At 33.8% G+C, this 21,542-nt stretch overlaps 1 protein-coding gene across 7 annotated transcripts in view; it reads right to left on the bottom strand.

Annotated features, from left to right (window-relative positions):
• The window catches only part of ADGRL3 (adhesion G protein-coupled receptor L3), a 1,002,012-nt gene that overhangs the window by 79,092 nt on the left and 901,378 nt on the right, over positions 1–21,542 (bottom strand). For all 7 annotated transcript variants that reach the window (XM_069105304.1, XM_069105298.1, XM_069105300.1 and 4 more), the window contains 2 exons: positions 13,045–13,111; positions 11,623–11,714 (listed from right to left, as the gene is read on the bottom strand). In XM_069105304.1, coding sequence (XP_068961405.1) covers positions 11,623–11,714; positions 13,045–13,111 — 159 coding nt within the window. The remainder of the gene's footprint in view (positions 1–11,622; positions 11,715–13,044; positions 13,112–21,542) is intronic.

Genomic DNA, 21,542 nt, shown 5'->3' with positions numbered 1-21,542 from the left:
GGGGTTAACCAAGGTCTTTCTAAATTTGTAGCTCTTTTTTTTAAAGCACATAACCAAAGGTTCTATAATCAAGCAGTTTTAGAAAGAGACAGAAGGATAATCTTTCCACAGAATATGGCTGTAATTGGATTACTGTTTTTCGGAAAGTTTATAACTTTACTGTAGGGTATGCACTATATAATGTGGCTTATCCCATCTGTAAAAGGAACAAAAGACATGCATTATATGTGATGACTGGAATTGTTAATCAATAGCTTTTAAGAGCTGAGCTGTTTCGCTAAAAATTTTAAAATGCTCAATCTGAATAATATCAAATATTTTGTTTTTTATTGATATCAGTTACTAAAAAAGTTGATGTTTTTCCATAAAATCTCAACATGTATTCTTCATTCCTGTAAATGCTTAGTACAACACCTAGCACATAGTAGGTACTTATTAAATGATTAATGATTAATTGTTAGTAGAGCAGAATAGCAGTGTGGCATTTTGGATAGAGGATGACCTTATAGATAGGAAGACTTCAATTCTACCTGTGAAAATTAAGAACATGGGCAAGTAACTTATCTATCTTATTACTGCCTTGAACAGGTATATAAGGCAAGTACTCAGAAAGTTTCAATAGCTTGCCTATTTGTTAACTTGTGTGACTTTAGACAGGGCACTTAATTTCTTGGAGCCTCAGTTTCCTCATTTGTAAAATACAGAATTTAGACTAGATGACATCCAGGTTTCCTCCCAACTCTAAATCTATTATCTTATGAGGTTACAGACAAGTTGTCAATTTACATTGTTAGAGGAAATTTCCATATTGGAAGTTCCCTACCCTGATGAACTCACAAGTGTGGATATAATAGTAATAATAGTCAAAACTTTCTAGTATGTCTTTTGTAGCTTTAAATTCACAAAGTTACACAGTGAAGTTACTAATAACAACACTTTAAATTTCTAACTTATTGCATCATAAAGGTTCAATGAAGCTCTTAGACATTTATGTACCTGCAATCATTTATATGAAATATAAATATGACCTTTTAAGTCAATAATCTTGATGAATGATTTCGGAGCAAGGCCTTGAGTATTTAATATCTTCTGAGATCAATATGTATTGAGCAGATTGCTTTAAAGGAAGATACCTGTTCATGGAAAGATTATCATTTACCTCACAAATCAACTCTTTTTTGCAATCATTGCAATATTATAAAGGGTAGGAAAATGAAAGTAATACACATTAAGAAAACTATTCAACCAAAAATGGACATGGCATAGACAACAAGGCAATCCATTTAATCTTTAATTGTTACAATTTTATATTTCAGGTCCCTATTCAAATATTGTACTAAGTCCCTGGATTTAATATCTGTCCTTCATAACTATTAGTATCTGCTCCAAATAATCCTATAGATATGAATCAGAACATAGAGCATCTCGGGCACCACAGAGTCAGAGATTAGAGTGCTTTTCCTGACTTGGAATGATTTTGTGCATAGTGAGTATGTGGGAAATCAATGCATTTCACATTCTTACCATTATCTAAAGACTAAAGAAATTTAACAATCCCTCACTCATTTAATGTACTTTTATAATTTTACATTTAGGGAAAAAATGCTATGTTGCATTTGTTTTCTGCCCTAGCAACATGTATAGGTTACTACTTCCACTTCCCTAACACAAACAATTCTGTTTAGAAAAGGCAGTGTCTGCTGTGTTTGAAGCAGTGGGTTTATTGGTGCATATTCCTTTCATAATCAAGTGCATCATGCTAGCAGTATGTTTGAGTCAGTCATTATATTAAACATTTTTATGTCTCATTCTGTGATATGTGAAATAGATCAACCATAGTGATATGTAAAATATAACTAACAGATCAGTGATTTTTTTTTTACTAATAAATTGGTAAAATTGATTCCTGAAAGTAATAAAGGGAGAAATTAAGACAGAAAAGCATAAAAAGGAATGAGCCTCTTAAATTGCAATGCCCTTGGAGGATACGGGCTGATATGTAATTCCTACTATTAATGTTGATGGTGTGAATGGGATGAAAAGCAGTACTGAAATGGAAGTAATAGACAAATAACTTTGGAAAAAGACCTCGGAAATTCAGAATCAAATCAAGTTGGGATCCTTAAGGCTCTAAGTAATGTTGTTTGGACCAAACCATCGCCTGCCTGGTTTGGAATATTTCTAAAGGCATATCTCTTCTAGGTTTTTCCAATGACATTATACTAATGGGAAAGAAAGAAAAGAAGCTGTTGAAAAAGCATGATCATAGGTTGAACATGGATATTTTCTTATTTCATATGAGAAATGTGTTCTGGGATCTTAAGACATAAAATCCCACACCAAACTAAATACTATTTGGGATTCTGCTACTTGTATTGTGAGTGAATATCAAATGCTAAGGGACTGACATCATTTAGCAAACTACCTCTTCTGACAGAGTTAACAATGACTTAAAAGAGAAAACTTTATTTTTTTATTTTACATTTCAGGAGCAGTTAATTATGAATAATTGGAATCTTTCAAATACTGTATCAGACTAAAAGTAAATGCCTACATTAAATTTTATTTATAGTAAAATATAAGCATATTAAGTAAATTTCTAGGATGTCTGGTTAGTCATGGAGGTTTGCATAAAGCATTAATAATTTAATAATCCATAATATTCTTAAATTTAATTTTCATTTTTTGTAATACAAATTTACATTCTGATATCAATGACTAAATTATTAAGAATGAGGAAATCCTAAGACTTTTTAAAGACTAATTTATAGAAGTTTCTATATGAATTTGATGGACATTTCCATTAAATGTAACTCCTAAATCTATTACTGTACTCAGAGAGGTTCAAATTATTTATTTTCAAAGATATCTCAACGTAGAGTTAAAAAAACTTACAAAACTGGCAATGACATTAAATATGTATTTGAGAATAAAAGTGGAAACCAAGAAACAACAAATTAGAATATAAAATAATCTTTAGAGTTAACATTTTCTATTATTTGAATTTGTATTTTGCTATCTAAATATTTCACCATGATTGACATAATTATTCATAAATATTACAATAATTTAAATTTAGATAAAAGAAATTCAAATAGAATTAACCTTATTACCTGGTTTTAAAAAACAGTCATCAAAATAAAGGTTACCTTCTTTAAGGAATAGAATGAGTTATTATAGATATTATTATGATAAAGTATTTTTTATTCATTGCCATCAGGAAGCATATTAAGATTCCTACATAACTTTAAATATGGCAGGTATCCAACCTTATTGAGATTTCCCTGCCCCCTCTCCCAATAATGACTACATAAATTGCTTTTGATTAATTAATCATGCTACCCCTGGAGACAATTCTTTCATTATGGGACCAGTTTAAATTTTACTATGATCCCCCAGATATGATTTTTTTTTTAAGCAATTGGGGTTAAGTAACTTGCTCAAGGTTATACGGCCAGTTATTTCTGGGTGTGGTGCTGAGTGTCTGAGCCCGGATTTGATCCAGGTCATCCTGACACTGGAGCCGGTGCTCTTACTTGCTGAGCCACCTGGCCGCCCCTCAGATATGATTTAAAAAAAAAACTTTAATGACACTTCAAACAAAATAATTTATATGTCATTAGGATGCTAAGAGGTGAAAAGAAAGCCTGAGGGATTATGCAAGATTGGCTTTATGAAATAAATAAGGATACCAGGGAAATGATTATTTTCAACCTCACCAAATGTTCCTATAATGTGTTTGTTCACCCCACAGTTAAGAAAGCAGGGCACCAGAGGCTGGAAAACACAACAAAATAAAAAAGATAGAGCTTGACTGCAAATTCTGCCAAGGGAAGTGGTTCTTGAAAGGACTTAGGCAGGGAAACTATTACTGACACACTCATCACTATAGACACTAAGTTCCTTGCATCTCAATTCCATCCTCTCCAATGTCTTTCCTAAAAATACTGATGATTCTTTCATTTGAGAGGTGGTGTGGCATGGTAGGAAAAAAAATAAAACCCATTGGATTTGGAGCCATGGTATAACTAGGTGTTAAGATTATATTGACACTCTGCAGTTATGGCATCTTGAGCAAATGGTTTTATCCTTTTTTTTTCATTTTGGAGGGGGAAGGTAGGGCAATTGGGGTTAAGTGACTTGCTCAAGGTCACACAGACTAGTTTTGTGTTAAGTGTCTGAGGCTGGATTTGAACTCAGATACTCCTGACTCCAGGGCTGGTGCTCTATTCACTGCACCACCTAGCCGCCCTGCAAATGGTTTTATCCTATTATGAAATATTCATTATAGTACTTCTAAAAAATGTTCATGAGAATTTCATGATAACTATCTCTCTCTCAAGGGTTGGTTGGAGGATCAAATTAAATAATCTATGTAAAATTATTAATATAAAATTATTCACAGATTTAGAGCCAATCTATGTGGTACTACTGATATCACAGTGTTATTAGGATCAAAGGAGATAATGTATAGAAAACGATTTGTAAAATTTAAGGTGCTCTTGAAATGTCAATTCTATTAATATTCATTTTTCAAAACAACTATTTTTCTTATAACAGATATAGGCTCCAACTACAGAGATCATTAGAAGTTAGCCATATTTCTTTTGAGTTTAAATAAAAATAGGAACTCCATGTGAACTAGCAATTACCTATCATGCATATTCAGAAACACATATATGATTATTTCATGATAAATATTAATGAATAAAACTTTAAGTATTACACAACACATTGCTTTCAATTAACGTGTTGATATTTACCAAGAGAAAGCATGCCAAAATGAATAGGGAGCTGGTCCTGAAATCCTAAAGCCCTATGTATACTTAATTAATTCTTTGGGTACTGTCAAAAGTCATTTATAACCAGGACTTTACAAATGCATTTTCTGTGCACCTCTCTTCCTTTATTGCCCTCTTTATTTATTATACTATAGCAATGGAATATTACATATACTGTCAGAAAAAAAAATTGTTGACTAATTTTGCTGAATTTTTTAATCTTTTTTTTTTTTTACTTTGCTATAAAACATAGCTTGCTAAGTTGAGGAAAGGGAAAGAATTTATTTAGAAATGTGATATACTCCTGGAATGTCACAGAAATGTATACTTGAATTTCATTCCTCTTATATACTCTGGAAACTCCTCTCTTGTTTCTCATGACAGCACTCTCTTTCTTCGTTCTCTTTCTCTCTGGCCATTCCTTCTCAGTCTCCTTTTCTTGATCTTCCTCCAGGTCATGCCCATTAACCATGGCTGGCCTTCAAGTTCCTGTTGTGGACTCTCTTCTTCATTTATTGTATCTCAATTAGTGATCTATCAATTACCATTAACATCTCCATGTGGAGGATTCTCAGATCTCTATCTTCCCCAACTTCTCTCCTGACTTCTAGTCTTGTATCAGCCTGTCTTGAACTGGATATCTCATAGGTTTTAAATCAGTCAGTAAACTCCAAGGCTCTATATTGCCCCCAAGATCAAAAAAGAATATGCTCCGACTTTTAAAGTCCTTAATAAGTTGGTTCCTTCCTACTTTTCTAGTCCAGTCTTCTTATACCTTACTCCCCTCCATGCACTCTACAATTTAGCAACACTGGACTTATTGCTATTTCTCCTATATGAGGATCCTTTTCTTCCACTCCTAGAATGTTTTCCCTCCTCACCTCTGCTTCCTGGCTTTCCTTGATTCCTTCAAGACTGAAGAAATCCCACTTGCTATAAGAGGTATGCATAATCTATCATTCTCCCCAGTGCCCTTCCCGGCCCCCCTCTCTGCCCCCATGTCATCCCTCTGAGATTATCCCCATTTATATTGTATATATCTTAAGCCTACATAATTGTTTCTTTTGTTGTTGTCTTTTCCATTAGAAGGTGTGGCCCTTGACAGCAGATACCATGTTTTTGTGCTTCTTTATATCACCAGCACTTAGCTTGGTTCTTGGCATATAGTGTATGCTTAATAAGTGCTTACTGGCCAACTGATTGATACAAAAATCATTAATGAAAATGAGAAAAAAAAATTTGCCATCACAAATTATCTAGGTGGCATGGCAGATAGGTCACAAGAATTACAAGTCAAGAAGACTTAAATTTAAATGTTTTGCAAAATCATCTTTTTCACTGTATTTTCTTTCCTCCTTCTTGTCCTCCTCATCCTCTTCCTTGCCCTCCTCTTGTATCTAATGTAAGCATTCCCTAAGGCTCTATTTTTTGTCCCTCTTTCTCTATACTCTTTCCTTTGACATTACATTAACTCTTACAACTATTGTTTATACAATTGCATCATAGATTTTTATCTCTAGCTCTGACTAGAATCATATCTCCAATTGCTATAATTGTTTTTCAACTGGGCACATCCACTAGTATGTATCTCAACGTATCTCAAAATTGAAGCTGTCATCTCAACCTCGACAATGATTCCTCCTTTTGACTCGACTATTAGGACATCAGCATTTACCATTTTCAATACTTTGTGTTATCTTTGACTCTTCTCTTTCTTACTTCCACATCCAATTAGTTGCCAAGTTCTTTCAATTAATACCTCCATAAAATCTCATTCCGTCCTCACTCCCCAGTTATCCTATCACCATTATAAAGCACAGGATCTGGAATATAATAAGCTTAATAATTGTCAACTGACTGAATGACAATAAATTTCATTTCACCACATGCTCAAAGTATGGCAGCTGTCTACTAACTCATTTTCCTGACTTTTCCATCTCTCTTTTCCAATCCTATTTATATCATTGAAAGAATAATTTTTCTAAGGCACACATCTTATATAACTCAGATCTTTAAGAATACCACTCTTTACACAACTGGTAAAATTCAGATTCCTTTGCCTCCCATTAAAGATCTGCCAGTCTGGTTCACATTCCTACAGGGCTGAGACTGTATACAAATCCATTCAAAAGTGTTCTTTTGTTTGTTCTTTTCTTTTTTCTAATAAAAGTTCATTTTTTATTGAAATAGGATTCATGTTTCAACTTAGTTGCTTCATACTTCCCATTTCTCTGCTTGTTCTACATTGATTTTTGAAGGAAATGACTGCTATTCACAAACTTTATCACATTATAAAATATATCTTTATTTTTAATTTTGGTTCAATCTGTCATTATCTAATTTTTTAAAATGCCAATATATGCTTTCCAAATCTGTAATTTTAACACATTTCAACAAAGTTGAATATATAGTTAAAATGTGAAAAGATATGTGATTATCCTAGATATGAATTAACTAGTAAAAGTGATCAAATGCTGGCCAGGTAGCACAGCGAGTAAGAGCACCGGCCCCAGTGTCAGGATGACCTGGGGATCAAATCCGGGCTTAGACACTTATCACCCACCCAGAAACACCTGGCCGTGTAACCTTGAGCAAGTTACTTAGCCCCGATTGCTTTTAAAAAAAGTGATCAAATGTTTTATTGTTGCTAAATTGGCCCAAAGACCAATATCATGAGTGCATTCTCACTAAAAAAAAAAAAAATGCATATGAAAACTGTAAGGGCAAAGTGGACATTTTCAGGCTGATATTTTTTAATTTTTTTTTAATTTCTTAAAAAAATTGGGGTTAAGTAACTTGCTCAAGGTTACACGGCCAGTTATTTCTGGGTGTGGTGTTAAGTATCTGCGCCCAGATTTGATCCCCAGGTCATCCCAACACTGGAGCCGGTGCTCTTACTCGCTGTGCTACCTGGCCACCCCTCAAGCTGATTTTTAACATAGTGAATATGCCATACAACAATACTTTTGGTATTTTTCCCACAAAATTAAGTAAATTAGAAGTTAAAATATCACAATTTTCATATGGCATAGAACAATAAAATTAGGAGAGATTATTTTAATATAGCAAGGTTGGGGAAGATAAGGTGTTTTGAATAATTATAAAAAACATGTATGTGATATTTTAATTGTATTTTGGAAGTACTGTAAACAAATCTAGTGAGCATACTGTTCAGATACACATATACAAGGCACATATAAAATATGATAAAATCATTGAAATAACCTATTGAATAGCTTCCTGGTGAATTTACAAAGTTAGTAAAAATAAGTATAAAAGATTATTCACAGAAAATAATTGCCAGCTTTGCCCAATTACATTTTTTCTTAAATTACTTGATTTCATGACTTGATGAGGACAAGTGGTTTTTTAAAGCAAAACTAAATCTAATAATGCCAATGGTCTTTGTTACCAGTGACACAAATTCAAAACCAGACATAATTCTAATGTACAAATTATACTCACATAATATTAGAGGTTATAAATTTCACTGTTCAAATAATTTGCTAATAATTCATCAGTTAGAAAACATATGCACAGTTTCCTCTGCAAGAAAAAGCTACTGCATTTTCAGTGGAGGAGAGAAGTTTTTATACTATGAGCTATTCATCCCCCAAATTTAATTTTATCAAATAATTTATGTAGATTTTGCTTTTATATTAATGATCTATGAATAACAGCTTTCCTCATTCTAACATAATCATTGTCTTCCAATAGAATAACTGAAGTAATGAATTAAGCTATAGTATATATAAGCAAGCAATGTATGTGTATGTATATACACATATACATAAATGTATGCAATGCAATATGTTGTTGAATTTCACCCAGAGGGCATCATTTGTGCATTCAATAATGATTAAGAAGGGACATGACTTAGTAAGCAATAATAATAGAAAACATGAAAATGTTATGCTTACATTAGGACAGTGTTTCTTCACTTTCAAAATAATCTTTGAACAAATGTGTCCATGTTATTACATGTCACAGATTATTGTAGGGGCATTTGCTATACTTGCTGAAATTATGAGGAAGATATAACATTTGCCCAACTTTCCTTTGATTTTACATAATATACACATATTTAAAGCAATGTTTCCCAATATGGAAAACCCCATACCCCTTGTTGAGGGAAGATGCCAGAGATGGAGTCATACCGTGTTTCCCTGATAATAAGACACTGTCTTATTATTTTTTTTTGGAAAGAAAAACACCAGAGGGCTTATTTTCAGGGGAGGGCTTATGTTGTCCTGCCTCAGCTCTCCTCCGCGGCACTGCTCTCAATGGCGCCAGCAAGCAAATCACTGGGGAAGAACAGGATGACGCGTTCCCTGCTGCAGCTCTGATTGGATGCAGCTCGGAGTGCGGCGTGCGTTTCACGGGAGGGGGGGGAGGATGGTGCATACAGAGGGTACTGTAATGTAGCGTGTAGTGCAGGGGATCACCTTCACTATAGTAGCAATCTCAATAGGACTTATTTTCGGGGGAGGGCTTATTTTAGAGGAATCTTACACAGTAAGGGGAGGGCTTATTTTCGGGATAGGTCTTATTATCGGGGAAACACGGTAGTAAGGAGTTTGTGCATTTATATGTACTTGATACACTTTATTTAGCAGATATACCTTCTGTTGAGAGAACAACTATGTCTCATATGTATATATTACTATCTTTTAAATGTACACAGAAACAACTGTGATGAATAAAATGCAGTTTCCTGCAATGATTAGTAAATTTATAGTAGCTTTTTCTCAATATATATATTGTCTTTTCTTTTCTTTTCCTATTTGAAGAATAAGTTTCCCTATGTGTCAGTGTTGCAGTTACTTACGGGCCAATCTCACTGCTAGTCAGCATAGAAGTTCTGACCTGCTCCCATTTCTAACACGGGCTAGTCTGCCCCTCTTCATACAGCCTGGTAGCCTCCCATTCCCACTGGCTCAGCATATTGATGTCAGACCTAATGAGGATACTGATACGCTTCAGTCCCACTGTAGCTTAGTACTCCCTAACTCAAGTGAACCTCCAAACTCAGCCTTCTCCAGAAATGGGGATTACAGCTATGTGCCAGCATGTCTGGAAATATCTATTTTCTCAATAGATTGATGCTTTGATCACTACTATCATGTAGGATCCTCAACATTTTTTATGTTAAAATAGGTAGAAAAGTTTGGAAACCACTAAACATAAAGCATTTTCATATTTCTGGCTGTCCATGTTACCATCTGGTAAAGGTTAACACATGATAGTCTAAATATCTGGGATTTTTAAAATTACTTTTATTTGGGATTACATGTGATTAGTCTGTGAAAAGAAAACAGGTATGCTTTAGAAATCACTTATTCTTAACATGTTAAAACAAACCAAAATCTATTAGGCAATTATGATATCGAAAATAGGATTTATATTCTTTCAGTACATAGATATACTCTTGTAAATGAAATAATTACCCTGCAGGGAGAACGGGGTTGGGGGGGGGGACTGTTGCTCTTTTTAGATTTTATTCTTTACTTTATAAATATGGTATTTCTGAGACCCTTAGACAGACCTGAAAGACTGATGTTAAGTGGTCTAGGAAGTGATAGAGTTGAAGGGAAAAAATGTAGAAAATTAAATAACAACCCTCACCCCAGCCCCTTCCCCTCCTCCTACAACAACTTTGCCCTTTTCAATCCCCTCTCTCTCATCACCCCCAGCTATATACACCTCCTGTCTAGGATTTCAAGCTTTGGTAAACTGTTACAGATAGAAACAACCAATTCAATTCAGGAAGCATTTATTAAGTACCTGCTATGTTCCGCAAACCATGCACATAATAGGGAAAATCAGTAATAGAAAGAAGTGAAGTAAAAGAAAGAAGAATGCTTGGGAGAAAGGAATGGTGGTGATCTAGAGTGGTTTACACCTGCTCAGATGCATGAGAACATAATTATAGCCCCCCAAGAGGCAGGGAACTGATCTCCCCTCTTTTTTATAGAATCCTGCACTGTGGCTTGTTTGTAATTAAAGCAACATCTGTGTGAGAGAGAAATTATGCAATGCCACTTTTAAATCACAGCGGAATGTTGCACCAATGTTTGTTTCAGGCTTTTTGTTTTTTTTCTGCCAAAAGAGGGCCATAAAATTTCTGTAGGGAAGAATACAAGTTTCAGAGCCTATAAAAAATTCTGATAGTAATTTCTCAAAGGACAATTCTGATCTAGTTATGGAAAAGGAATCACGTATTTTAATGTTGAATAGTTAACATTGAAGTATTAGTATTACCCTTACCTTACACAATATTAACCAACTTTAAAGGTAAGCATAGAGTCTAGGACTGGTTGGCACACTGACATTAGAGAAGTTTAACTAAATTCACCTCTATTTTCAGCATAGTAAGTGAATGTGCAGTACATGTGGGCTAGGTGGATAGATACTCAGAGAGAACAATTATAACTAACCAAATAACAAGTAACAAATTATTATAGTTCATTATAAACTCAAGTCATTCTCTTTTTTCCCAAAGGGTACAGATATTAACCCTAAATGACCAATTAAAATCTCAATCTATTTTGAATTTATCCATTGCTCTTTTAAACAAAAGCAAAATTATCTTAGTTTTGCTTACAAAGAGAAATCTGAAAATAACAATGCTGCACATAAGTGTTTTGGAGGCAAAGAAAGTTCCTTATAAGATAAAGTTTCATCCTATTTATTCTCAGTCAGAATGAGCCACTTCAGCAATATTCCATAAAGACAATACATTACCCTTTCTTTTCTTGTTGAGGCACATGGCAATATTCAGGGCAAAAAGAAACAGTTCTATATGAGCACACCAAACAAAAAGAAGGGAAAAATCACTTACTTGATGTTATCAAGACAGCCAGATTCAGGTTTCAATATGGCAGTATGATGAAACATCTTATATAAAGCAATCCCAAGGAAGATTACATTAAGCTGGAATATAAAAGGTTGTGTTATGTAGCAGAACTGGAGTGGAGAAGTCTACTCTCTGTAACAGATGAGCTGCTCTGGGAAATTAGCTCTCACTAGTTTTAAAGAGATTGGATCATAGATGATTACCTAGTATTTTAGTCAAGGCAAGAAACCAGTTAGGGGAATTGGGATACCACTGAGTTAGGCATCACTTTGGGGCTGACTACACATAAAAGAGAGAACCAGTTATGATGTCAAAAGAAATGGTTCAAGTTATGTTGTGGAAAATTAAACAAAACAAAATGAATAATTCTTTTGTTTCTCTGTAGAATATATTTAAAATAAAATTTAATACATGTTTTGTTCTGTTTTTTTTTTTCAAATTCGTACTTATGATGTTCCCAAAATGATTGCCACAGGTTAAATTTACAAATATTGTATTATGCAAAGGGCCTAAATACAAAAAACCTGAGCACATTTCAGAACAATCGGTATGTAAAAGTCGTCTTAGTTTCTAGTGTGAAGCAGAATTTATCTAGGATAATGGAGATAACCAATCGCTGGAATTATTAGATCCAGAAGGCTCAGTAATATGCATTTTAAAAAATCCTAAAATCCTTGTCTAATTTCTCATATCACAGATAAATGTGACCTAGAGAGACAATCACATTTTTAATTTCTCTTCCTTTTTAACTCACCTATAGTGTAAGTCAAGTACCTTTGGGTGCTTCTGTACCTATCAATATTCTATTTAATGCTTCAGCAATCCATGTAGAAGAAGAAAAAACTGTATCAAGTTTGATTAATTTCTTTTATTCTTACATTACTTTTTGCTGTACAGATATTAAGTGTTATTAATCATGAAATTCATTGACTTTATATGGAATAAAAAAATAAGCATTTCTCCTTTTCTCCTCTACCTAACTTTTGAGTATGATTTTATTAATTGTGCCAATTGTCCTGGTGATACAAATTTGAATTGTTTCATGCTTTAAAGCACAGAAATGAAAAGTATTCTTGGATCAAAATACAAACTAGCCTCCCCCCCCCTTTTCTTCTTTTCCCTATGGCTAGGACAGAATAGCCTTTCTAGCCTAGTTTTCTGAAAGTCCACAGGGCTGTGCAGACTGTTTCAAGCTGCATGTTTTCTTCTCCCAAAGGATATAATCAAGTATTTTATAATGCAAAGAGTATCCTATAATGAGTATCTAATTGCTTGAGTTAGTTGGGGTCAAATAAGTACAAGCTTTCCCCCAAATTAATCTATGTAAATTAAAGATATACAGTAAGAGAATAGTGAAAGTTTTCTTTCTTGACCTGGGAGATGGAGTAGTTAATTAGGAGTTCTTACCATAATTATCAAGGTCGCTGGTCCTATAAAGCTCCAAATGAAGTAGGTGTCAAGCCGGAGCCAACATCTGTAATGAAACACAAGGGACAGGAGGCATTCAAGGACTACACATGGGACATATATCAAGAGTGAACGAGTGACAGAGAAAAATGTGAACTGCAAAGTATTCTACTGGGAGACAGGAAGTATTACATTGCTTGTTCATTTAAATGTTGAATTATGTGCCCAATTTCTGACAGCACTATTGATGGAGTTAGATAATTACCTCTGGAGGAAGCAAGGAAAAAAAAATGGTATTGGACCTAGTTGCTAAGGCCCTTTGTGTCTGTCATAGAAACCTTAACCCCACCCTTCCCTTCAGAAAAGACTCCAAACACAGCATTAGATCTCGTAGCCTTAAGCTATCCTTTTCTCTCCAATTATGGTACTACATAGCCTGTCTATCAGCTGTCAGGTGGGGTGACATTTTTCTGTCAAGAAGATCTAAGAAAATTCAGTACAAAAGGAAATAATTTGGTATCAGAAGATTGTAGTTTAATTAAGTTGGGCAGCCAACCTTTCAGAGCTTTTCAGATCTAAAAAGTGCATTGTTACCACTTAATGCATCTAGGGCTACAAATGATCCTCAGCATCACATGAAATTGATTCATGACCTAAAACTAAATTATTAATCACTTAATTTCAGCTACATTTAATACACCCCCAATTCTAAAGGCCTCTGGGAAATTGCATTTTCATTCTTCAGGATGACAGGAAGACAAAATGGAAGAAACTTGTTATGAGACAGATGAATGTAAATTTTGGCAAATTGCATCATGCTAGAAATAATAATATCTTGCATTATTTGTAATTGTGCCATGTTTGCAGGCATAATTAAAAGAGTAAACAACTACAATGGTAAACATTAATTAGTAGTTTGGCAAGTGAGCTCAACAGAAAAAAAACACCAAGTGTTCAGTTCTGCGACAATTATAAAACTACAAAAAAATAATAAAACATTTTTTTTATAAAACCAAGTAATGTGATAGTATATAAATGTCATATTTTTAGATCACAACATAACAACTAAGAAGGGAATCTAGCTTCTATTCAGTCAAGAAATGCTTGTATTTGGTTTTTAATGTATAAGGTTATAAAAAGCACAGAATTAGAAAACTTCATGGCCCCCAAACCCACTGTGATGATGAAAATAAGAGACATATAAATTCAGTTCATCAAGGAACTTACTGCTTACATGTATCTGCAATACACATACACATACATATACATACACACATACACGCATACAGATCTAGGTTAGGTTTATCACCATAAACATAGTAACTAATTTGAAGGGGAAAAAAAGAATAATTAAATGACCATTAAAGATAACACCTCTAAGTTTATGTGAATAGGCAAGTTTGTGTGTATATGTATGTATGTATGTGTGTGTATGTGTTTCAGCAACACTTTCTATAATGATTGATTTTCCAATAAGCATCATTCAAACTAGGCGGTCTGTATTCTCTTGTGCTGCAGTTAACTGTAGAGCCCTAATTTCAAATTCTTCTGCAGGTCTCAGTTTCCTTATGTATAAAATAAGCACTTTAGATCAGATAATTACTAAGGTCCATTCTAGTTTTATGATACTATGATTTACAAAACTCTTCTACATATGAATGGTTGATCTGAACCAGAAAGGGGGATCACAAATTTTGAGTGGGAAGGGAAATTAAAGATATACATTTCAATCCTCCAATTTTACAGATGAGAAAACTGAGGTCCTGAATTGTCATGTGGCATGCCCAATATCATCCCTGTAGTAAGTGATGGAAATGTGTTTTGAACAAATCCTCTGACTTTAGCTCCAATGCCCCTTACACTGTACATGCTGCCTGCCTCTGTCTGTAAGAATAAGGCATTGTTCTGCCCAATCTCTTTTCACAATGAATGGGAAATCAGTCACCATCTCAGTTATGGAGAGGGACATAGAGTTACATGTGGTTGGACCAGAATTGGAATATTGGGTTCAGTTATGGGAACATAATGTTAGAAGAACTCTGATGAGTTGGATTGTGCCAAAAGAAGGAAAAACAGGACAGTGAAGGGATTCAAACCCAGGTAATGTGAGGATTATTCAAAGGAAAGGAGAGGCAGCATCATAGAGTGGAATGCGAGCTGAGTATGGAATTGAGTAAAACCTCTGATCCTGCTACTTTTAGCCTGTATAAATCATTTAACCCCTCAGACTTTCAGTTTCCTTATCTGGTAAAATAATTTGCAGGATTATACTACCTCTGAAGTGTTTTCCAGCTCTAAATTTATGCTCTTATGAAGTAAGTTTATTGAACCTAAAGAGGAAAAAGACTTAGGGGAATAGGAGTGCATAATTGCTGTTTTTGAATATTTGAAGGCTATCATGTGGCATAGGGGATATAGATAGTCTTGTTCTGCTTGAGAACTCAGAACAATGGAAGATAAAAGAAGAAAAGGATTCCCTATAATTTACTTCCTCCTCTAATACATCAGCACATACATGACCTCATCTCTGTGGGTATTATTTCTACCAGAGCAGAATGTAGGCATACTTATGACAGTCCAGAATGGGTTGCTTTTTAAGACCATGCCTTTGAACCATTGCTGAGTGACCAACAAGGGTGTTGTAGGTGGAACGCTTCAGATAGTGATCAGAATGGATATGGCCTCCATGTTCACTTCCAGCTCTGGTTCTCTGCATGTTACTACCATGCTCCCTTCTCACCACCTCCACAACTACAGTAAAATGCCTATTCTCCCTTTGAAAATAGGAAGGTTACAAGATTACTTCCTCAGAGCCCAACCCTTTACATAGCTGAATCATAGAAATATACATGTCTAAGAGTAGTGCTAAAGAATATCATTATAAGTTTAATTCACTTGCATTATAGGCTAAATGAGTTAAACTAGAAAGATACACATACTTTATAATATTTTAGGAAAAAAAGTCTAGCCTCCAAAGAACTAATTAGTAAATTAGAAGACAATCTGCTTATAAATCAAGAATTTTATGTATGTGTGTGTATAATATTTCATTTTTATTTAGTAATTTTTTCACCTAACTAGGAAGTTTTTATATTTTTAAAATAGGTCTTTTCAGGTTATCAATTGTTTGGCTAAAATAAAATAAAGTCCCTATACTTATAAGTCTGCATTTTTATTTAGTGAGAGTATTACTTAGCTTACCTAATGTTTTATTCTGAAATAAAATTGCTAACTTCACCTTTTTTTGTATGGCTTTCTGCCGATCATAAAATTGGCATTGCACTTGAGAATATTATTTTCATTCTCAAGAGAATTCTTTGAAAATTTGTTTTGTACAATAGGCTTAAGATTGTATTGTAACTTCAAAAAGCATAAACATCTGCCAAGAAGTTCAGTGGGGATAAGAAGCTTGTTCCTTGTCTGAATTGAGTGGATGAAGAGGAAAAAATTTAAATATACAAAGTAAATTGCTTTTCTCTGAGTACTCTGAATTTTACTATCTCCTGGAAGGCTGTGTGGCAAAAAATTCGAGTTTACTTTGATTGCCATATGGTCACACCTGCTGTTGTTTTTGGCCACATGCTGACTCATAGAGGCTTTTGCGTCTATTCTCCTGTTAACTACTTCACAAGTTTGAATTATTCCTGCCCCAGATCACTACACTACTCTGTATAATGAACCCACATTGGCTCTAAGGTCCAATCACTTCTATATATGATATGGATATCAAAATTCATTTATTCCACTGATAGGCATATTCAGGCAGTGTTTGCTGATTAGGCAATGATAGAATGGTACAAGTATAGAGAGTTTAAAATACTGAGTGATGTATGAGGCAATGAATGTAGGAGAGTAAGTCCTTGAGACTATGAACATATATCTGGAGAACTGCCATAAATATCTATATTTTGTCTTACTATTCACACATAATAGTCCTACGTACAAATGACCATTGATTTGTTTTTACCAGATTTGTCCTCAAATGTTGTCAAATTAGAATATCATCTTTTTTAAGACAAAAGAATTTATAGATGAATGGTGGAATATTGGAATGGTGACAAGCTATTTCCTTGTTAATAATATTCTAGTTTTAAAAATAGACATATTTTTACAGAGTTGTGGCTATCACCCTTATGACAACGGAGATACAAAAGGTATATAGGTTCCCTTTTTTAAAAGTGCATGACTTTGATTTTTCTTGGACTGTTTTTAAAGCTGAAAAATTAGATGAATCCTGACTATTTGATGTATTTAATTGAAGAAACATGAGTGACCTTTCAATTCTAGATAATATAATTTACATCAAAGATTCATCTGATAAAACTTTGAGTCCAAAGAGAGGCACAGTCACACTGTGGGCCCTGTGGTTCCCAAGTAGATATCGCCTCTCAAGTTACTTTCACTTTTATGTGCATTTTTTAACCATTTTCTATGGGGAAAGTGGAAAAGGACCAAAAGAATTCATTAGCAGAGAATTCCTGCGTTAAATTCCTGAGTTCAAATATTTCCCTTTCTTTTATTAAAATTATTCTTGAGAACTTTGTTAAAATAATTATTTAAATTTCATTACAATGAGAAAAAAAGATCAAAATCAACATGATTTTTATTGTTGAAGTCATTATTTGTTATCAATAAATTCAGTTAAAATCATTCCTCACTCAAAATTCTAATTTAAATAAACACTATCTGAACAGCTGTTTCATAATTTGCTTACACTAAAGATATCACCAGAAACTTTGGTTTCTTATTCCTAATGTTGCTAAGGGACTATTTTGGACTGCCTTTTTTTCTGATTGCATAATTTCCTTCTACTCATAGTGACAAATGCTTATATTTCAAAGCGTTTTTTTCTTTCTTTTTTTTTTTTTTTTGCTTTTTTGCAGGGATGGGGAGAGGTAAAGATAAAAGAAAAAATAATTTATTAAGCACTTACTATGTGCCAGAAGCTGTATTGTTATTTTTTTAAACAAATATTACTTAATTTGCTAAGATTTTTTTCTAGGCATTGTTCTAGGCACCAGGGGTATAAAAATGTATACTTCCAGTCCTAAGTAAATTCATATTTTATTAGGGGAAACAACACATGAATGTATCATGATATACAAAGTAAACACAAAGTAATAGGCATAACTTTAAACCATAAAATACTTGGTTTATAAATTGAGGGTAATTTAACATGTTCTTGATGGCAGCTTTTGTTTTCTTATATATGACTTTATAGCCTCATTCTGTTGCAGATATAAATATATCTCTATCACTTTTAGATACATCAATGTATGTATATATTGATATAATATGAATTTGCACAATATATACATATGTGTATATTATATGTATGTGTGCGTGTATAAACTCTTCCTCCACTAAAGTTCTCTGAAAGTTCATACCTGAAAACTCTGGTATGAAAAGGACCAAGGACTATTCCTGCTAAGCCCTGGAAAGTCTTATAAAACTAGAGAGGCCCTGAATATGATATCGTGCTGGACTATAGGTCTGTCATTCAAGGAGCAGCCAATCTGAATTCTGAAAGGATCGTTTACCAGAAGTGTGGAGTCTGGTAGATTTTTTTGGTCATAAACTTTGAAGACCATCTATTATGTCACAGTGAGGTTCTGATTTGTATTGGTGGAGGGATTTTCCACTGTGACAAAATCATGGAGATTACAAAAAACAAAAACTAAAACATTGACATGTATGAATAAAATATCTACAGTGATCTTTTATAGCTATCATTCAACTTTTGGTTATCACATAGAAAATTCTGAGACAGGAAGACATGGAATGGGCATATGTGTATGTATATATATATAAAAAAAACTGTGGCACAGTAGATAAAGAGTCAGTCTCAAAGTGAAGAAAATGTATTTAAATCTTCCCTTTGCCCTGGGCAAATCACCTAACTTTTTTCTGCCTCAGTTTCCTCATCTGTTAAATGGTGTTAATAATAGCACCTATCTCCCACGGTAGGATAAAATGAGATAATATATGTAAAGAAATTGCAAAACATAAAGTCTTATGAGTATTACCATTGTTGTTAAATTCTCATTGCCCTCAGGCAACTCTAAAAGTCTATAAGTTGCAGGACAGGTGTCAGTTTGCATTCATATCAGGATTTTTTCTCACCAAAAATTCCCTAGACCAAGGAAATAATGAATATGTATGTATACACTATATATATATATATATATACACACACACACATATTTGAATATATATACATATATATCTCCACATGAATATTGATATAATTAAGCACATATACAAATATGTACATACAATATGATACTACTTCACCATTTCCTTAATTAGATAGCCATTATAAAACCTAAAAGTTTCTATTCATTATTTATTTGACATCTAATATGTGCAAGAAAATTGAATCACAAAAGTGTGTGTGTTGAAGGGGACAAGGGAAGGAACAGAGATATGGCAGTGTTCATAGCTATGCTACAGTTGCATAGTTTAGAATTAAGAACTGAAGTAGGCTGTTTTTTGTTTGTTTTTGTGTTTGTCTTCACATATATCAAACAGCTCATACTCAAAGATGAGATTTTCCTCTTGTTCAGCTTGAATGAGATGCTGTAGAGTTGAAGATAAAATATACTAACATAAATCTATGAATAAAAAAAAGCAGTTTTTTTCAATTTCTAAAGATAAAAAGCACTCATTGATTTGAACATTTCTACATTATACTTTTCCAGTATGAAATGATCAACAATAAGCCATTTTAAATGTACGGTTTTTGTGTTTTTACAAAAACCTTAATTCTTCAGATTAAGGCAAGAAGGAGGTAGGTAACCTGATGACATGAGAATCTCAGTGTAACTGATAAACTAATTGTAATTCAAAAATAGGTACTTCTAAAACACTGTTGTTGTACACTAATACATAGGTACTATGTACATATGTACACTAATAGGTACACTAATACATAGCTGGGAACTGCTCCAAATTTGGAATAATGTGTAAAGGGCTACAAAACTGTGCACACCCTTTGACCCAGCAATACCACTAGTAGGTCTATATCTCAAAGAAATCAAAGAAAAAGGAAAAGGACCTATAAGGACAAAGGTATTCATAGCAGCTCTTTTTATGGTGACAAAGAATTGGAAATTGAGGGGTTACCCATGAATTGGGGAATGGCTGATTCCCCAATCAGCTATCGTGCTATATGCTTTTGATGGAATAATATTGTACTATAATAAATGATGAGCAGGTGCTTTCAGAAAAATCTGGGAAGACTTGAATTGATGCATAATGAAGTACTTATGACCAGATTATTGTACATGGTAACAGAAATACTGTAGGGATGATCAACTGTGAAAGACTTATCTATTCTACTCAATACAATAGTCTCAGTATAGGGCAAGATAGACATGTATCTAGTCTACCAAATAGATACCACTTTTGTCAGATTTTAGGTAGAAAAATTTTAGAACACAGGATCACAAGCTTAGAGTTGGAAAGAACTTGATAGGTCATCTAGGCCAACAGGAGGTACAGTGGTTAGCATTCTAGACTTGGAGTCTGGAAGATTCACTGCCTCAGACACAGTAGCTGTATGATCCTAAGCAAGAACCTTAACCTCTCTGTGCCTCAGTTTCCTCATGTGGAAAGTGGGGTCAATAATAGCACAATTCATAAGGTTGTTGCCAGGATAAAATGTGATAATATCTGTAAAGAGCTTTGCTCTTTAAAGTTCTTTGTAAATGATAAGCTAATATTATTCCTTAGGGAATTCCTCTTATTTTACAAATAAAATTGAGACCCAAAGAAGATAAACGACTTACCTGAGGTCATAGAAGCAGCCAAGCAGTACCAGATTTCAGAGTCAGGATCTCTGATTCTAAATCCAGTACTACAGCATGCTAATTAGGAGTAACATATTTATACCTTATGTCCATTACTTTTTAGGTCACTACCCTTAGAATATATTAATTAAAAGAATTTTTTTTTGACTCAGACTGCTAGAGCTCCAAAATTCCTTAAAATAATCTGGTCATTTTTATTTGTCTAACTGAGGTCACACAGGGAACTAGAAATGAAGGCGAGATGTGAACCTATGCGTCTTGTCTCCTAGTCCACTGTTCTTTCTATAGCTCCATGTTTCATGGGATTTCACAAGGCAGTTTCTAAAAGATGCAAGAGAGCTATAAATAAATGTTAACCAAAGGTATTCTACCCTCTAAATAGAAGTTAGTAGCGATGGTTTAATCATTTGCATTTAGCTAGAACACTTCTCTAGAAGTTTTGTAGTGCTTTCCTCAAAATAACTAAGTGAGGAACAAACCACAGTTTATACTTGACTCAGAGGCATAAAGTAACTTGATGGAGTCACACACTTATAAAGCACCAAAGCCAAGATTTGAATCCAGATGCTATGACTCTAATACCTATACTCTTACTAATATTTGTGTTGTTGTTGGTGAGTAGTTTTTCAGTTATGTCTGACTCTTCATGTGACTGACCCCATTTGGGGTTTTCTTGGCAAAGATATT

Source organism: Petaurus breviceps, unplaced genomic scaffold (genome assembly GCF_028583685.1).
Source record: "Petaurus breviceps papuanus isolate PSGF00001 unplaced genomic scaffold, PetGlider_PUasm1.0 76, whole genome shotgun sequence".
NCBI lineage: Eukaryota > Metazoa > Chordata > Mammalia > Diprotodontia > Petauridae > Petaurus > Petaurus breviceps.
This window is presented reverse-complemented; position numbering and strand designations above follow the sequence as displayed.